The sequence below is a fragment of the Thunnus thynnus genome, chromosome 23 (genome assembly GCF_963924715.1).
Source record: "Thunnus thynnus chromosome 23, fThuThy2.1, whole genome shotgun sequence".
Classification (NCBI taxonomy): Eukaryota; Metazoa; Chordata; class Actinopteri; order Scombriformes; family Scombridae; genus Thunnus; species Thunnus thynnus.
In genome coordinates, this window is record NC_089539.1 from 4,673,839 (window position 1) to 4,691,188 (window position 17,350).

At 41.1% G+C, this 17,350-nt stretch overlaps 3 protein-coding genes across 4 annotated transcripts; 2 read left to right on the forward strand and 1 right to left on the reverse strand.

Annotated features, from left to right (window-relative positions):
- The first annotated feature begins 196 nt into the window (after window positions 1–196).
- On the forward strand, window positions 197–7,982 carry dnajc2 (DnaJ (Hsp40) homolog, subfamily C, member 2). The gene is made up of 16 exons (XM_067581673.1): window positions 197–396; window positions 1,201–1,391; window positions 1,654–1,729; window positions 1,815–1,913; window positions 2,014–2,236; window positions 4,485–4,550; window positions 4,636–4,727; window positions 4,842–4,963; window positions 5,189–5,338; window positions 5,446–5,534; window positions 5,650–5,719; window positions 5,812–5,993; window positions 6,450–6,550; window positions 6,820–6,930; window positions 7,357–7,517; window positions 7,803–7,982. Exons 1-16 carry the CDS (start codon window positions 342–344, stop codon window positions 7,869–7,871), a joined length of 1,857 nt encoding a protein of 618 aa, XP_067437774.1. The 5' UTR covers window positions 197–341; the 3' UTR covers window positions 7,872–7,982.
- On the reverse strand, window positions 7,902–13,863 carry pmpcb (peptidase, mitochondrial processing subunit beta). Its single transcript, XM_067581674.1, has 13 exons — window positions 13,737–13,863; window positions 13,162–13,299; window positions 12,303–12,389; window positions 11,892–12,021; window positions 11,514–11,712; window positions 11,320–11,399; window positions 11,012–11,124; window positions 10,748–10,891; window positions 10,371–10,531; window positions 10,188–10,273; window positions 10,012–10,100; window positions 9,086–9,161; window positions 7,902–8,109 (listed from the first exon to the last, which is right to left on the reverse strand). Exons 1-13 carry the CDS (start codon window positions 13,818–13,820, stop codon window positions 8,045–8,047), a joined length of 1,452 nt encoding a protein of 483 aa, XP_067437775.1. The 5' UTR covers window positions 13,821–13,863; the 3' UTR covers window positions 7,902–8,044.
- Window positions 13,864–14,809: 946 nt separating this feature from the next.
- On the forward strand, window positions 14,810–16,722 carry phax (phosphorylated adaptor for RNA export). 2 transcript variants are annotated; one of them, XM_067581676.1, is made up of 2 exons: window positions 14,810–14,930; window positions 15,177–16,722. In XM_067581676.1, exon 2 carries the CDS (start codon window positions 15,184–15,186, stop codon window positions 16,402–16,404), a length of 1,221 nt encoding a protein of 406 aa, XP_067437777.1. In that variant the 5' UTR covers window positions 14,810–14,930; window positions 15,177–15,183; the 3' UTR covers window positions 16,405–16,722. The 2 variants fall into 2 exon arrangements, with proteins under 2 accessions (XP_067437777.1, XP_067437778.1); XM_067581677.1 differs by having other exon boundaries at window positions 14,823–14,936.
- The last annotated feature ends 628 nt before the right edge of the window (window positions 16,723–17,350 follow it).

Consider the following 17,350-nt stretch of genomic DNA (forward strand, 5'->3'; position numbering starts at 1 on the left):
TTTTTTCCTAGGATGACGAACTCATGACCTGCCCTATTCTGCCTCTGATTGGCTTACCCTGATATTCTTATTCTAATTCTAACCAATCTCACTCATCATGCCTAAACCTAACCAACCCAACCAAAGAAGGCAAGGAGTACTTAGCCAATCAGAGGCAGAGGAGGGCGGGTTATGACTTCGCCGTCCTAGGAAAAATAATTTGTCTTCACGATCTGGCACTTGTAGAGAGCACTGAGGCCCATGTGGTGTGTGAATGTGCGGGACACTTTCTTAAGCACTTTTACAAAGCTTTCACTTGGTAATTTCGGCACCTGAATGTTCGCGTAGCCCATTTTTGTAAAATGCTGTTAGAAGCGCTGGACGGAGAGGAGACGGCGCTCTTTAAAGCCGCTGCCGGTAAGAGCTGGAGGAGGCCGGAGGGAGGCAGCTAACTGAGCTACAGCACAGGGTGTTATATTCAGACTAGCTTCCAGCTGAAAGGCAGACAGCAAGGACTGAGCTAATATTAGCTACTCTTTTAAAGCCCAGAAGAGTCTCTTCTTCATTATTTGTGTCTTCTGTAGTTTTCGTCTTACGGGTTTTTTACTGTGTTGCATAATGTGTTTGAGCTGCTGCCCACTCATGGTTGCACTTGCTGCAGTGATTTATTAGCTCAGCACTGGCTTGTAGGCAGATAAATGATATTTAACACTTTCACTTGTGCGACATTTCAGTCTTCAATATGTCCGCATGTCAAATATGCATTATCTGGCTGTTACATAATGTCTGAACACCTGTTGTACTTGATAGTCAGGCCTGTCACCGTTTCACTGAACACTACAACAAAGTTGTAGTCCCTTTTTGCCTTTAAAGGGAAAGTTCACCCCAATTCATAAAAAACGTACACTTCCTCTTAACTGAATTGAATTGAGATTTGGTGCTATCTGACCCAGATACAAACCAGGTAATTACACTAGCATTATATTTGCTCAGTGTCTATGGCAGCAAATCATACAGGAAATATAATACATTTGCATAAAATTATAAATCATATGTAATTCGGGTGAACTTTCCCTTTAACTCCTTAATGTTTTGCATAGAGTAGAATAATTACAATGAAAAATAAGGGATCTTTATCAAGGTTTATATTATGTTTGCAATGTATCGGTATAAGTTTTTAAAAACTTCTTTTTTAAAGCAGACTTCTGTTTCTCTCCTCAGCCTCTGTGCAGGTTCAGGTGGAGCCGGTGGGGCGCTGGTTCGAGGCCTTTGTGAGGAGAAGGAACAGGAATGCTTCCGCCTCTTTTCAGGAGCTGGAGGAGGAGCAGGTGTCCTCCGAGGAGTCAGAGGATGAGGAGTTTCAGGTGGAGGAATACGCCATGCTCCGAACACTGGACCCGAAAGACTGGAAGGTATCAGTTCAAAATCAAAGAATTCTGTTGCAGAAAGATTCTCTGGTTCCACATTTCATTTTTGGTTTTATCATATATTTTTTGTGATATTTGATCAATGCATCCCCGAAATTGGCAAATTATTTACCCATATATGTAAATGAACACTGTTACATCCTGTCAAATGATTTTTATTGTCAATATTTTTATTTCTAAGCTGGACATTAATGTTCACACTAGGTATATATAACTATTTCATCTCTGTGTTGTTACTTTTTGTCAGAATCAAGATCATTATTCTGTCCTCGGTCTCCCCCACTTGAGGTACAAAGCCACTCAGAAACAGATCAAAGCTGCCCGTGAGTATGTTTCCTCCTCCTGCCATCATGGATCCGTTTCTTACAATAAGTCATTTTACTCACATTCTCTGCTGTTTCTCAACAGACAAAGCGATCGTGTTGAAGCACCATCCCGACAAGAGGAAAGCTGCTGGAGAACAGATCGTAGAAGGAGACAACGACTACTTCACCTGTATAACTAAAGGTATATTACACTGCTACTGGTTGTTATCAACACTAATATTATCACTGAGGGGTCTTTAACTCACCTTATGTTTCTCTGCTTGTCATCTTTTGAACTGCAGCTATAGAAGTCCTGTCAGACCCTGTGAAGAGGAGAGCCTTCGACAGCGTAGATCCCACCTTTGACAACACTGTGCCTTCTAAGAGCGAAGGCAAAGAAAACTTTTTCGAGGCGTTCTCTCCTGTTTTTGATAGAAATGCCAGATGGTCTTCCAAAAAGCACGTGCCCAAACTGGGAACCATGGAGTCCTCTTTCGAAGACGTGGATAATTTTTACTCTTTTTGGTAAGTGGCAGAGTTCTTGGGGGCAGGAAGAAAAGTATTGCACACTCTGGTTCCATATGCATTTCTCTTTTATTTAGACGACGCTTCGGCCCTAATGCCTTCTTCAAAATCAGCAATAATAGTAGGACACAAGCACTGGTGTGTTATGTAGGCCACACCTTAGTAGCACATCTGATGGTGATTAGACAATCATATTCAACCATTAGGGTGAGAAAAACCATCCGGAGGCCTTCAGTGAGGTGATAAAGCAGGCAAAATGTTAAAACGTTATCATCAGCTAGAAAGAATGATGGGTCAGTCACCCTGGACCCAAATGAGGCATTCAGGGAATACTATTCTAAATTATATGCTTCAGAGTCTGAGTAATATTTGAGAAATAGAAGAGTTCTTCACTGGAATTATCTTAAAGTATACAATGACATAGTAGGAAGTGCCTATTGCCAAGATCTGGGAAAGCTCTGTCAGAAATTAATAATCAGCGTTCTGTTAGCATCCTCAATAATGATTATAAAATGTCTGCAAACTTTTTGGTTTTAAGGTTATCCAAGGTTGTTCCTTCTCTGATCCATCTAGACCAGACTGGATTTGTTGAGGGGCGTTTATCATCCAGTAACATGAGAAGACTGTACCACATTATCTATAAAGCAGCCCTCTCTGTGGAACCAGCTGTAGCTTTGTCACTGGATGCAGAGAAAGTCTCTGACAGAATAGAATAACTGTATCTATTCTTTGCAATGTCTAAATTTGACTTTGGTCCAAATATTTTAAAATGGGTCAAATCATTACATAATGGTGCCATTTCTTCTGTGGAAACTAACAGTATTTTGTCTAAACCCTTTTGTCTTACTCGCTCTACCCGCCAGCGTTGTCCAGTCTCACTGATGCTCTTTGTTTTAGCTTTGCAACCTCTGGCATGTGCCAGACATAACCAAAAACTAGAGGGCATTGAAACAGGAGGCTGTGACTTTAAATTTAGCTTATATGCAGATGACATTGTATTAACATTAAGTAAACCTGTGCAGTCTATTCCATCAGTGCTACGGCTTATCAATACACTCAGTACTTTACTGGATACAAAATAAACTGGAGTAAATGTGAGGCAATACCTCTTAACTGTAATACTTTTTCTACTGACTTGGGTAATTCACCATTCATGTGGAAACCTAATGGGATTAAATACTTGGGTATTATAATCATAGCCCCTAGGACTGAATGCTCCAGGTTGATTGAGGAAAGTAAGAGATGGTCTTCTTTGTCGGTGTCACGGTGGGGTGAGGTGCTGAAGATGAATATTCTCCCAAGATTGTCATTCATCATGTCAGCCTTACCCATGCACTTTCCATCAAACTGGTTCAAGGAGTTAAAATCTTTGTTCTCATCCTTTTTGTGGTGTAATAAGAAACCTAAAATAAGCCTAAAGAAACTTTCAATGTCAAGACATAAGGTTGTGCCAGACATTTACCAATATTGTTTATCTTATAATGTCAGATATCCTGTTGCATAAGGTTATGGGAACCCTAATTTAATAGGCAGTTGGGAAAGGCTGGAGGGATGAATTATTGCTAATCTTAACAACAAAGTATCTTTGCGGTTTTATTCAAATCCTCCTGCAGAACTTGATAATCCAATAATCTATATTTAATCCATGAGGTGACGGGGTTCTCTCAGATCCACTAGTGTTTACTCCTGGAGTTACCTCCTCTTGGAGGGAGTGATACTTTCTCAATACCAATATATCTCAGAGAGGAAATAGGATGATTCAATTCAACAGGATGTGCTGCTACTAGATAATTCATGTATTTACATCTGATAGTACTTCTGTGTTCAGCAGCAAGTTTTCAGTGCTCTATTCGTCCTTCCAACATATGACTTTCCACAAAGACAAGCGATGAGATAAATGACCAACTTAATGTGACATGAAATAACTCCTCTTATAGGGATCTCTTTACCTGTGTGAGGGTGTTTAAAACTGTTACAACAGTAAGTATAGTTACAATGACTACAACAACCACAGCAACGGTTGCTCTCAGGGATACAGTAGGTGCTAAAGCAGCTTGGGCTGGTACTGATTGAAGTGAACCAGATGGTCTGTTTTTACCTCTTTTATATACCATGAGAGGTCGTTCTTTGAATGCACCATTGAGCTGACAATCAGATTCAGAACTGGTGTCAGAACAGAAATAGAGCATTTCTCTCTGTCTAAAACAAGTTAGAAGTAGAAGTTTAACTATTATTTCTGCTGTTAAAGGTACAACTTTGATTCATGGAGAGAGTTTTCATACTTGGATGAAGAGGAAAAGGAAAAAGCTGAATGGTGAGGCTCTAATACACACATTTTGGAGACCTGTGCGTTAGATCTTTTAAAGTGTGACTGACTTGTTTTAACTTTTCCCCTGCAGTCGAGATGAGAGGAGATGGATCGAAAAGCAGAATCGAGCTTCCAGAGCTCAGAGGAAGAAAGAAGAGATGAACAGAATACGAACACTAGTTGGTACAGAGCCATAAGATATTTCATAAAATCCTTAACAATATATGGTGCACAAGTCAGGAAATCACTGATGAAAGATATCTGTGAGATTGATGAGTTGTATTGGTTTGTTTGCAGATACGGCCTACAGCTGCGATCCTAGAATAAAGAAATTCAAAGAAGAAGAGAAAGCCAGGAAGGAGTCTGAGAAGAAGGCTAAAGCTGAAGCCAAGAAGAGAGAGCAGGAGGAGAAGGAGCGAGTAAGTCTCATTCACATTCACTCAAGGTCTGAACACCAGATATACCATACGTCCTTTAACTTAACTGTGCTGGAAACATCAGTAAAGACTGTTGGTACCTTCAACCTTACATGGAAACAGTGTAAGACTTGGGAAATTTGTAGTTTACGTAATTGCTGACTCTTATTTTGAAATTCTGTTATCGCTTTGTCAAATGTTGATCAGTCAGTTATACGTGTGTTACAGGCCCGTCAGGCGGAGTTGGAGGCGGCTCGTTTGCTGAAGGAGAAGGAGGAAGAGGAGGCCAAGCAGGTGGCCCAGCAGGCCAAGAAGGAGAAGGAGATCCAGAAGAAGGCCATCAAGAAGGAGAGGCAGAAACTCAGGACTACCTGCAAGGTCAACTCTCATAGAAACACTCTTTGCTAGTCTCACAACTGTGCAGATACCTGAGATCTGCATGAACCATGGTGCTTTAGTTCATGTCATCTTTCTTCACTCCGCAGAACTGGAATTACTTTGCTGACAATGAAGCAGACAGTGTGAAAATGATGGAGGAGGTGGAGAAGCTCTGTGATAGGCTGGAGTTGACAAGGTAGAGTAAAGTAGATCATCACTTTTATGAATTTGAATGCTGTCAAGGGATGCATTTAGTTTGGAAAATTGGGGCCAGGAGATGTTGAACATTAGTTTATGTTGTTTGTTTCCAGCCTGCAGTCACTGAATGAAATCCTGGCCTCAGGCTCAAAAGAGGACAGTAAGATAGCAGTGGACAAGCAGGTATGAAGGGACATAGCACTTTCTTTGTAAAGATTTTTTGTCAGTGTATATAAAGTCCTCACCAATGTACAAACATCTGTCCCTCTACTCAGGTGCAGGAGGTGAACGCCCAGCTGCAGAGAGAGAGGGATGCAGAGGTTCAGGCCAGGCAGGCGGCTCGCAGCGCCGAGCAGGCCAGCGGAGGAGGAGGAGGCGGAGGGAAGGGCTGGAACGAGGAAGACCTCCAGCTGCTCATCAAAGCTGTCAACCTGTTCCCTGCTGGAACCAACGCCAGGTAGACACTCAGGATTAAAATAGTAACTCTGCAGGGCAGTGATGAGCTCGATGGCTTGCTCATGTTTTTCAGTATGTGGGGTTATTTTAGGTGGTTTTACTGGCAAAATATTGACTGCAAAATATGTGCTTATCACTGATGTGATCATCGTCGTATTCCAAAAAAGTTCTCAACAACGGAAAGTGACCCCTTTTTTTTTCTGTAGATGTTTGTCAGAGCAGGGGTTGATACATTTATTTCTTCTTACTCACCAGTACAAGTGGAATGTTTTTGTTCCTCCCTCCAAGGATTTTTGGTCCACTCTGTTATTCTTCTGTCAGCTTTATTTGTCACATCATGATGTAAACGTCTTGTCATGTGTTGATGCGACTTGGGGAGAAATTAACTCTATTTGGATATGAATCCAAAAAGTTATTTTTAATATGATTTTATAGTGTTCATTGTTTTTCCATCCAGATGGGAAGTTATTGCCAACTATATGAACTTACACTCCACCAGCGGCATGAAGAGGACAGCCAAAGATGTCATCAACAAAGCCAAGAATCTACAGCGGCTAGGTATGCTCGGATACGAGGAAAACAAGATTGAAGGATTGATTTATAAAATTTCCAAACCACATTCAGGGCTGTAAAGTTCTGCATTACTGAATACTTTCATTTTTCTTTTAGTGGTTTTTAAAACAAAAACAGTGCCAGGATATAAATATTTGACTGTGCTGATAAAGTTAATTTTAAGCAGATATAACAATATAAACATTGAAGTGGAATGCAGTTATATGTACCATCACTGATCATGAAGATAAGATGTCCTGTCGTCGTCTCCTCAGATCCGCTACAGAAAGATGAGATTAACAGAAAAGCCTTTGAGAAGTTCAAGAAGGAACACTCTTCAGTAGCACCCTCCATAGACAACGCTGTGCCCTCCGAGAGGTTTGACGGTGAGTGATATCTGTGTAACTGTATCAAAAATGTCATTAACAGACCAAGAACACAACAGTGGCAGTTTAAGTCAAGACTGGTCAGCATTACATCTGTTATGTCATAGTTTATATCCTAACTGTGAAAAAAAAAAAGATTCCTCCAGTCATGTGTTCTTGATGTGGGCTGTTTAATTTATTGGAAGGAGGGAAATTGCTCAATGAATTAACTGTTAGAGAAATATTCAGCAAATGACAAGTTGTATATGTGTGTGATAACCTCCATGTAGAATCATCCTTCTTCTGAACATGCAGCAGTAAACACAGTAAAACTTGAACCTGGAGAGCCTTGTCAGAAACCAAACCTCAGAACACATTTACAGTCCGATCAGTGTCAGATATTCCTAAGAGGTGTGTAACAATGACCTGCTGTCTGTCATCCCTCAGCCTCTGGTGGTGAGAGTAACGCTGCCCCCTGGACCACAGAGGAACAGAAACTTCTGGAACAAGCCCTGAAGACCTATCCAGTCAGCACACCTGAGCGGTGGGAGAAGATCGCAGCCGCTGTCCCCGGACGAAACAAGAAAGACTGTATGAAGAGGTACAAGGTAAGATAACGAGGTGGTCTGTTGTTGGATTTTAGACTTGTTACCAGCTAACTAGTATTAAGGCTCAATTTTCAGTATATGAGGTCTACCTAGCATAAACAGTTTGAGTCTGATGAGCAGCCCTGCATGTCTCATAAAGGTGTTGAGTCAACTTAATGGTCATTTTGCTGGCTGTAGGTTTAGGTGTTGCTGCTGAAATTTTTAGATGAAATATAGAAATGCCCCAATATAAACTAGTGTCCAAATAATGCTGGTCTTCTAACATTTGTTCTGTTTGTCTGGCAGGAACTGGTGGAGATGGTTAAAGCCAAGAAAGCAGCACAGGAGCAGGTGGCAGCCAAGAGTAAAAAATGACAAGAACCACAAAAGACAATAGTTTCTGTGTTATTTTAACATTATTGTGTTGGTCTTTATTTTATAATAAAAAAATTAAAGGAGGAAAAAATACTACAGACAATACTTAAATACGGAGTTTGTGTTTCTATGCTGTACAGTTGATGTGTGAGGTGTCTTCAGAGGTGTCGGGCTCAGGTTCTCATCCAGAACATTCCACTGCGGATCTGGTTGTAGTCTGGCAGCTGTTCAATTGGACCTGAGACAAAAAGGAAAGTGTGTTTTATGCCAACTTGGGTTTTATTTTGTTAGGCCATCAGTTTTATCAGATATAACACTGTACTTAAAATAATTGCTGGGAACACAGTGTTATTGCCAAAAATAGGTCCAACGGAGCAACAAACATGAGCAGTTAGACATGTTTTAAACAAACTCCCAGGCTAGCCAAACTTATTTGGAAGAGAAAACAAAAGATGAACAGTGAAATGTTTGCTGAAACTAACATCCATCACAGTTTACAGACAGTCTTCCTGGTTAAACTCTAACTTTCAGTTTTTCCTCAAAATAAAGTGGTAACCGAACTGTCAGCTTGTTTAATTGTCTCAGTGCTTGTGTTTGTTGCCCTGTTGATCCTATCTTTTGGCAATGTAACTATATTCTGAAATCTCAGCAAGTATATTGGTCGGTACAATTTAATCATAACTTATGGATTTGTAATAAACTGTAGTCTCATTTAAATCCATTCAGAGCAACTGCAACCAATTGGTACTTTACATATAAGCTAACATTGAAGTTCAATTTATAGTACCTCTGAATACTTACTGCATCATTAGATATATTTAAAAAAAGGACAGTCCAGTCCACATTATATAACCAGGACACATTAAAGCTGCACTTTGGGAGAAACTTGCAGCTTAAAAAACGGAAGCAGAGCATTTTGTCCCTGTACAATCATTTCCTCCACCCACACAGTGTCACATTCAAACTGTCTTAAAACAATATTTTTCCTCTCTTCCTGTATGCAGTTGATTGAAATCACCTTTTAAAATTCTTGAATACAGACTCAACAAAAGTTTCTTCTTGCTGCCTTCATGTCACATTTACACAGAGCAACTTGAGCTTTCATGAGTTCAGAGACAGATGCTACATACGAGGTAGGACAGAATTCCTCCAAAACAGGTTAAGTATTGAACAAGATTACTCTAAATCCATTATTAAAAAAATGAACAACATACCGACTGCAGCGATGGCAGGAGCTTTGTTGTAGATATATTTGGTGCACACATCTTTAATGGTGGTAGCATCAATGGCCTGTTGAAGGGCAAATAAAACATTTAGAAAATATTAGACACAGAAACAGTTTCTCCATCTTATACTTTTGAGTTTCCATTAAATTCTACTAAGCATGTGGAGCAAAGTAAAACTTAAAAGGCTGAATAAAACAGCATATTTACTACTTTTGTGATATTTCTCATTGAAAGAGGATGTTGGTTTGGGACAGAAAACAGTGAAGATCATTCTGTAAGCCAATGTGGCACCATTTCAGGAGAGGAGGGTAGTTTGAACAGAAATTACTTGAATATTTGAGGTATTTTTGTTAGTTGAGGTTGTTATTTCTGTCTACGGATGCAGCAAAGTCACCATTAAAGGCTAAGTCACTTTTTTCCCCAGTACATCTTAAAACAACACTCAAATGGAGATAGATTCCTTCCTAACACTAGTGTAACGGAAGGAAATTCATTGTAAAGTGCAGTTGAGGCTAATATGAAGTGTCAGCAGTCTGAGTTAGCCAAATCAGGTGGCTATCTTCAGAAGTCTTCAGTATAAAATTGCCTCTGTGAGAGAATGAAGGAAATGCCCTTTTAGCACAGAATGAGTGCTGTGGATTTTGTGAACCATCTCTTACATCACAGTTGTGTTAGGAAGTGTTTACAACATAGATAAGTGAGGATTTATTTAGGACAGACTTGAAAGATTGTAAACCTACACTTCTGGCAAAATTAATAGTTTCCTTTCCAGACAAGATTGGGAGTTCACAATGAGCCCTCTATCAGATATCATTTTCTTGAGTATCAGTAAAGAAGCCATTGAACGTTATTAAAAGCCTTTACACTGGATGGAAGTATATGAGGCTGTATAGTGAGTGACTGTATCCACTCACGTCTATTCTGGCCTCCAGCTCATGCAGAGGGATCCTGCGACTGTAGCACAACATCTGCCTGCCGATGTCCTCGCAGATAGGGGTGGATCCTGGAGAGAGATTAAATAAACACGATGATGATAGGAACTTCACTGCTTCTCTGATAATCAATGCTGCCTGATGTGATGCTGCCTTACCGTCGAGATGCAGGAGCATGTTGGTCTTGAGCAGATTTTTGGCGCGAGCCACTTCGCTCTCCGTCACACTCGTACATAGAGACATCCTGACAGGGAGCAAAGACAAAAAGTTAAGCAAACAAGGTCTAAACTTACCAATTTCTATAGTAAATCTGATTTTCCTGTCAGTGTGAGTGCACTCACCATTCCATCTGAGTGAAGTGCATCATGTCGTTGATGGTGCCGGGCTCACACACCATGTAGAGCCCCCACAGGCCTGTGTCTGTGTAGCAGGTGTTGAAGGACTGGAAGCTGTGGCACAGGTTTCCCTGACAGGCCATCTGAGCCAGTTTACTGGACAGATTCTGGGTTCACAAAGGACAGAGCAGAGATGTAAGAGCACTGGAGCAGGACCTGTGCAGTGTCTGCTGCATGATTATTACATACACACTGCTGTCTGTCTGTTCAGAAATATGTTGCAGGAAAACATGTACATGTGTGAGAAGTTGTGGTGTCCATCGTGACGGAAGATGTGTAAAGAAAAGGTACAGATTAAAATGTGAAGTTTCATCAACACTCACCACTCCTCCACCAAACGAGCGGTCCCAGTTTCCAATCAGAGTGTTTGCCACCATGAGAGGGATGGTGTCAGGGTGCGACCACCCGACCGCCTCCACTGCGATGGCGATATGAGCCAGGGGCATCTTGTCGTCACGTACGCGGATCTGACGAGCAACAGGTACAACACATTCAGCGGTCTGATGTCATATTTTACCTGATTTCTTTTTGCGGATTTATTGTGTGGTGATGTGTGGTATTGTTAAGACTGAAAACTACCTCCCTACCTCACTTCCTGTGAAGTGGCACGGAGGAAGTGCCGGAGCCTCGCCCTCATATCTTCCAGGAAGCTTTCCAAAGTGATATTTGGCCAAATCAATGAGCTCATCCTGAGAAACTCCTGATTGAAAACAGATGACATAATATCCTCAATGTCAGTTTACTTTCATTAGTGTCTTACATTCATTCATACTAAAGATAGATGACCAAGGTGCCTATCATCCCCATCAGCCTAATTCTTGTTTTACTATTCTTAGTAAACATAGTGAAAAACTGCTAAATGCTAAATACAAATGGGGAGATTATGAGCTCTCACCTCCAGCAGCAGCCAGCACTATTCTGGGGCCTTTGTAGTGAGTAGTGATGTACTCAACCAGGTCTCCTCTGTTAATCGTCCTGCAATCAACCAAACACACAGCTGACTCACAGCATGGAACAGAGATGGACAACAGAGAAGAGAACAGAAAGCCAGACTTTATCACCACTAATCAAAGCAGTTGTGTGTCTTACTTGATGTTCTCCGTGGGGCCCAGGATGGTCCTGCCCAGTGCTGTGGACTGGTACGCGGTCGCATGCAGGTAATCAAAGACCACTTCCTGCAGATTGGTCTCCACTTCCTGCATCTCTCTGAGGATCACCCCTCGCTCCCTCTCGATCTCTGCCTCGCCCAGCATGCTGTTCTGGATGATGTCAGCCAGGATCTCCACAGCTTGAGGGGGGAAAAAAAACAGCAAATTTTTGGGAGGGAAATGTAACTATGGTTGTGCTGTTTACCAGCTTTCCTTCAACTTACATCATTTACTTCATTCAGGGATTTCCTACATTTCCCAGAATGCCTTTTGGACTTGTTTTCCCTTGTAACATTAAGCTCCTCTGACCACATCGTACCTCGTGGAAGATCCTTAGAGAAGGCCTTAGCGTAATACACAGTCTGCTCCCGGGATGTGTAGGCGTTCAGGTGCGCCCCCATGTTCTCAATCTCCAACTCCAGATCCAGCTGGGAGCGCTTCCTGGTACCCTGTCAAACACACACACGCACACACACAGATAACAAACATTAGAATATGCTTTATAATATAAGAACAAAAACATACACTCTGTTCTTTGTTTCCCTAATCATGCATGTTATATTCATGTCATTATTTTAATTATGTTGCCCTACAGATTTCAACTGTTTCCATGTGCTTCTAGCAAGTTTTGCAGGTCTGTTTTAAACTACAGTGTTTTCTTTATTATTCTTGAATATGATATGTGCAAATAAGAAACATTAAAAATGCTGCTGCACTGTTATCATCTCACCTTAAATGCCATATGTTCCAGAAAATGTGCTGTGCCATTATTTCTCTGATTCTCATAGCGACTGCCAGCGTCTATCCAGAGGCCCACCTGGAAGAAGTCAGTAATGAATGAATGAATGAATGAGGAGACTCATCCAAAGGTTTCCATCAACCACCTGCTGACTCCACTCCACCACCAGCATTTAGACTCCAGAGGGATCCTGTTCTATCTCTTATCTTCATAGGGGCTTACACTTTATAAAGATTCTTCACATCGATGGAGTCTAATCACCGAAAATCTTTCTGTTGCTAACGTCAAAATATATTGTTACACTTCCAACTGATCTCTCCTTATTGAATTTGACTGAGTTTTAAAAAGCTGCTAATGATATATAGACAAATATTTTAAATGTATTATTATAATAACAAATAATACTAAACTTTATTTGTATAGCACTTTTCTTAAAACAGTGTTTACAAAGTGCTTTACGTACAATAAAACCCAAGGAGACAATGATGTAAAATTACCACAGTTAAATAAATAACAAAGCTGCATAATAGAAAAATAGAAAATGAAAATAATAAAATAAGTATTCATAAAATAATAATAATAATATAACTACATAAATAATCTCAATATGGATCAAACTGTGACAAAGCTAAAGCAGGAAATTTCACAGCTGAAATACACTTGAACTATGTAAAGATGACACTGTTTCTAAGTTACATCAATCCTAGTTTGGTAATTCTATTCTGCAATTTCAACTTTGATACATCTGCAATAAGCTAATATCGGCCAAGTTAATGCTCTAGCTCTAATTTCGATATAAACACATAGAATTTGTATCTTGTTTGTATCCATCCATTCAAAAATAGCTTACAGTGCATGTGGGGAGCCCAGAATCCTCAGAAGCCACACGGAGCCCGTTCTCTAAGGAGGTCACCTTGGTTTCAGGAACATTTAGGGCCACCTGGTGAGCAGCCTGAGTCGCCCGGAGTCTGTGCTGTCCTGCTGAGAGCTGCAGGGAGAGGACGCACACACAAAAACAAACACAAACACACACGCAGTGGTGTTTCCATCATTTCAGGGGACATTACTTTGACTTACATTCATTACCACCACATGCTTAACGGTAAGCATAACCTACCTCTTAATATAACCCTAAACTTACCTTAACTTTAAACCAAGTCTTCACCCTGAAATTAATACTTTACGTTAAGGGGACTTGCTTTATGTACCCATAAGGGAGGCAAGTCCCCACAACGTCAGGAATATCTGGTACACACACATGGTTCAACAGCTAGTCATGGTGACATAGCAAACACAGAGCCATGTCGAGAGGCTTACCCCGTCAGATTACACACCACAGATACGTCTTTATATCTAATGCTATATACTGACAGCTTCTAAAGAAGAGCTAGGTCGGATAAATGTCTGTAAACACATTCTTCTTACCCTGCTAAGAGAATTGGTCTTCAGTAAATGTCTCTGAAGGAGATATCTCCCGGCAGACGTGAGGCGCTGTAAGGACCCAGCCATATTGTTTATGTCACCCTGCGCAAGTGCAATTTTCAATGACGCAATCATCACGCAACATCCACCGGGGCGCAAACGGGATGATTTTCAAAGTAATGTTGGAAAGAGACTGTGCGTGTATTTTTTGCAATTCAGACAGGGAAACAATATTTCATTTGTTTTTTCACTGTGCTCACTCAAATTTGTTAGATATGCAAAACTTTATAAATAGGAACATGGGTAGATCTACTAATGTACAGATTGATGTATTTGATGTTAAGATGTATTTTGTGTTCAGTGGGTTGGATAGCAATATATTGTATTCAATTCAGCTGCTGATCAGCTTCTCGGTAAAGTTCACATCCACAAATCTAAGTGGTCCGCTCCAAACCCTGCTTTCATCGGTTTATTGTTAAACTCAAGGAGTATGGCACTTTAATCAAATATGTGAGGAACAAAAAAGCCTAGAAGACTTTCAATATTTTAAAGCAAGTGCAATTTTATTTGAACTCTAAAAGGACATATAATGAATGGACTCTGGTTTGTACAAAGTCTTTTTTTAAAACTGTTTTTGTATGACAATTGTTGTTGTACCTCTTTGTTGTAAATAAAGAAAGTTTTGGGGAAAAAGGTGAGATGACTTTTTAAAACTGTTAAAATATATAGAGATATAAAAGTAGTCATACAAATGTGATAATATAAGCAAAAGTTATTATGGAAAAGGAAAATAATGAAATCAGGGTGGATGAAGAAGACCTAAAAAGGTATATTTACATTATAGAAACTAAGCATTTCAGAGCACCTTGACCCATTTTCAATTCTTACATCTGTGCATGTTCGTAAAATGCTACGATACAAGATACTCACATGAGAGAACATTTAGCTTAATTTAGAAATTAATTAATTAATTAGAATCTTTAAGATTAAGTTTGCAGCATAATGATATACTTCTGATATAATAAATGCTTTGCAGTCATTTTAGATGAAGGACATGTTCCAAACTTTCTAATGCTGGATTTATTTCGATAGGGTCTGAAAGTAGGGGAGGAAGTATGACTTTAGCTTAGCGCGAATTTTCTTCAGCGGGGCCCCAAGTTAGTCTGTTGACTGTCAACCTCAACCCGGCAACTCATTGTGAGTGTAAGAGCCAAACAAAGCTAAAATACAATATATTGCAGAGCCGAGAGTCTGTGTGTTAGCCGGGAGTCAGCTGCTGTATTTCTCTGTCGGAGCTAATATTAAGTTCTGTGTTGTCGTTAGCTGCTAGCTAATGCTTTAATGTCAAAGTTAGATATTGCAGCGAATTAGTGGCCTAAACTTTAAGTTAGCAGATGTATTAAAACAGCAGTCAACAGCCATTATCTTTGGTGTGGCTTCCAGGCAAGAAATGGCGGGTGGTGGAGATCTCATGGACGGTGATCTGGAAGATGGCGAGATCTCGGGGTCCAGCTCGGAATCAGAGATGGGAACCGCAGCAGCACAAGCTCGACCCCAGGTTCCTCCAGCTTTCAGCGGCCAGTCCTTCCAGAACAGAGCCGCTGCACAGCCCTCTGCAGCCGCCTACCGCAACATGACGGCGGATTCCAGCGACAGCGACGCGGCCTCGTCGGACGAGGAGGCTGCTATTTGGCGCCGGAAGCGCCAGAAAGTGTCCAACGCTCCACAGCCGCCTGCCTGCATTGCCCGGCCAGGTCCGACCCGCATGCTCGACCCCGGGGCGATGGCAGGCCGCAAGGTGAACAATATCTGGGGCTCTGTGGTGCAGGAGCAGTGCCAGGATGCCATAACTACAGAGCTTGGCATATTTGGCATGGAGGGTGACGTTAACATGTCCAACAGAAATGTGGAGACTTATAACTACGTCCTGGCCCGTAAGATAATGGAGAAGGAGAGGGAGCTTGAGAAGCTGTCGAAGGATGATGGAGAAGTGAGCATGCTGGACGCCCAGCTGGAGGAGTACATGAAGGGCCAGGGGTCAGAGGAGAGGGCAGGAGGTGATGCAAAGAGGAAGAGGTCAGCTAAAGAGAGACTGGGCCCCCGAGCTGAGATGGACATTAAGGGCCGGTATGAGATCACAGAGGACGACCCTGATGACAAGGTGGCGGATGAGATAGCACACAGACTGCAAGAGCCTAAAGTAGACCTGATAGAGCGCGTTGTTAATGTCATTGGAAAGAAAAAAGCCATAGAACTGCTGGGAGAGACCTCCACGCTGGAGGAAAGCGGCGGTGTGTACACCATGGATGGCAGCAGGCGACGGACACCCGGTGGAGTGTATCTCAACCTGCTGAAGAACACACCCAGCATCACCAAGGCCCAGATCAGGAAGATTTTCTTCGACGAACAGCAGAAGGACTGCAAGAACAAGAAGGCCGCCCAGAAGAGGAGGCGGCACGTTGTGGCCAAGAAGATGAAGCAGGCCATTGGCACACTGAACCTGCAGGAGCACGACGATGTTTCCAGGGAGACCTTTGCTAGCGACACCAACGAGGCCTTGGAGTCACTCGAGGAGGCTGCAGAAGAGTTAGAAGAGGGCCAGGAGGAAACTGCTGTTGGTATAGAGGAGACACCGGTAGTCTACAACTCTGCAGACCTGGAGGTCTTCTGAGGACTGCCTGCTGTCTGAATAAGGACTTGTTGGACTATAATAGAAATAAAACATTGAAAGCACTGTTTAAGTAATGTCTCTAATGAATACAGAATCACACCTGAGTGTCCTTTTTTCGTTGTTTTGGTTTTTTTACCCTAGCGATAAAAGAAGAGCTTGTGTTAACAAAAATATTGTTTTTGTTTAAGACAGCATGGGTTTGTAGATTTTAGCACATGTAAACACAGTAAGATGTACTGAAAGTTAGTTTCTGTTGTGATACAAATGGTGTTTGCCTTGAAATCAAATGCTGATCGAATAAAAACCTTGTTTGCAAAAGTTGTTGCTGCATATTGAGGTAACAGTGAAGCATTCTTGATTTTCACTTTCTTTGTTATATTTTTTGTTATGAGATAATTCGGGCTTGATCTGTTTAAGCAATTTGTGTGACTGTGTCTGGAATATCAATAAAGGTGGCTCAGGTAAAAATATATATAAAAATTAATAAAATGTAAATAAAAAGTGGTCGTCACGCCGGGTTTTTCAATGTTCCCCATTATGAGAAAAATAATGTTCAAGGCTAATTTAGGCCATGGTGACACAGATGCAGTTTCTGATATCCTGTCCAGTAGATCTGGATTGTTGGGCTGAGTATAAAGCATCAGGTGCCAAAAAGGTACCAGCAGAAAACATTGGACAACCATACAATGCACAAGTATGTCCACTAGATGGCAGGCAAACACTTTCCCACAAGAACTGTGATAGCCTCACTGTGTTTACTACAAGATAGACTTGATCCCATAGATGTAAATAAAAGGATACACTACAAAAAGTAGTTGAATAATATATTAGAGAAAAAAAACTACTGTATACCAGAAGAAGCATGTGATGCAATGTACGATATAAAGTACAAACTTAATTCAAATGTGTATTGTAATATCAAAAGTAGACTGTCCAAGGACTTCAA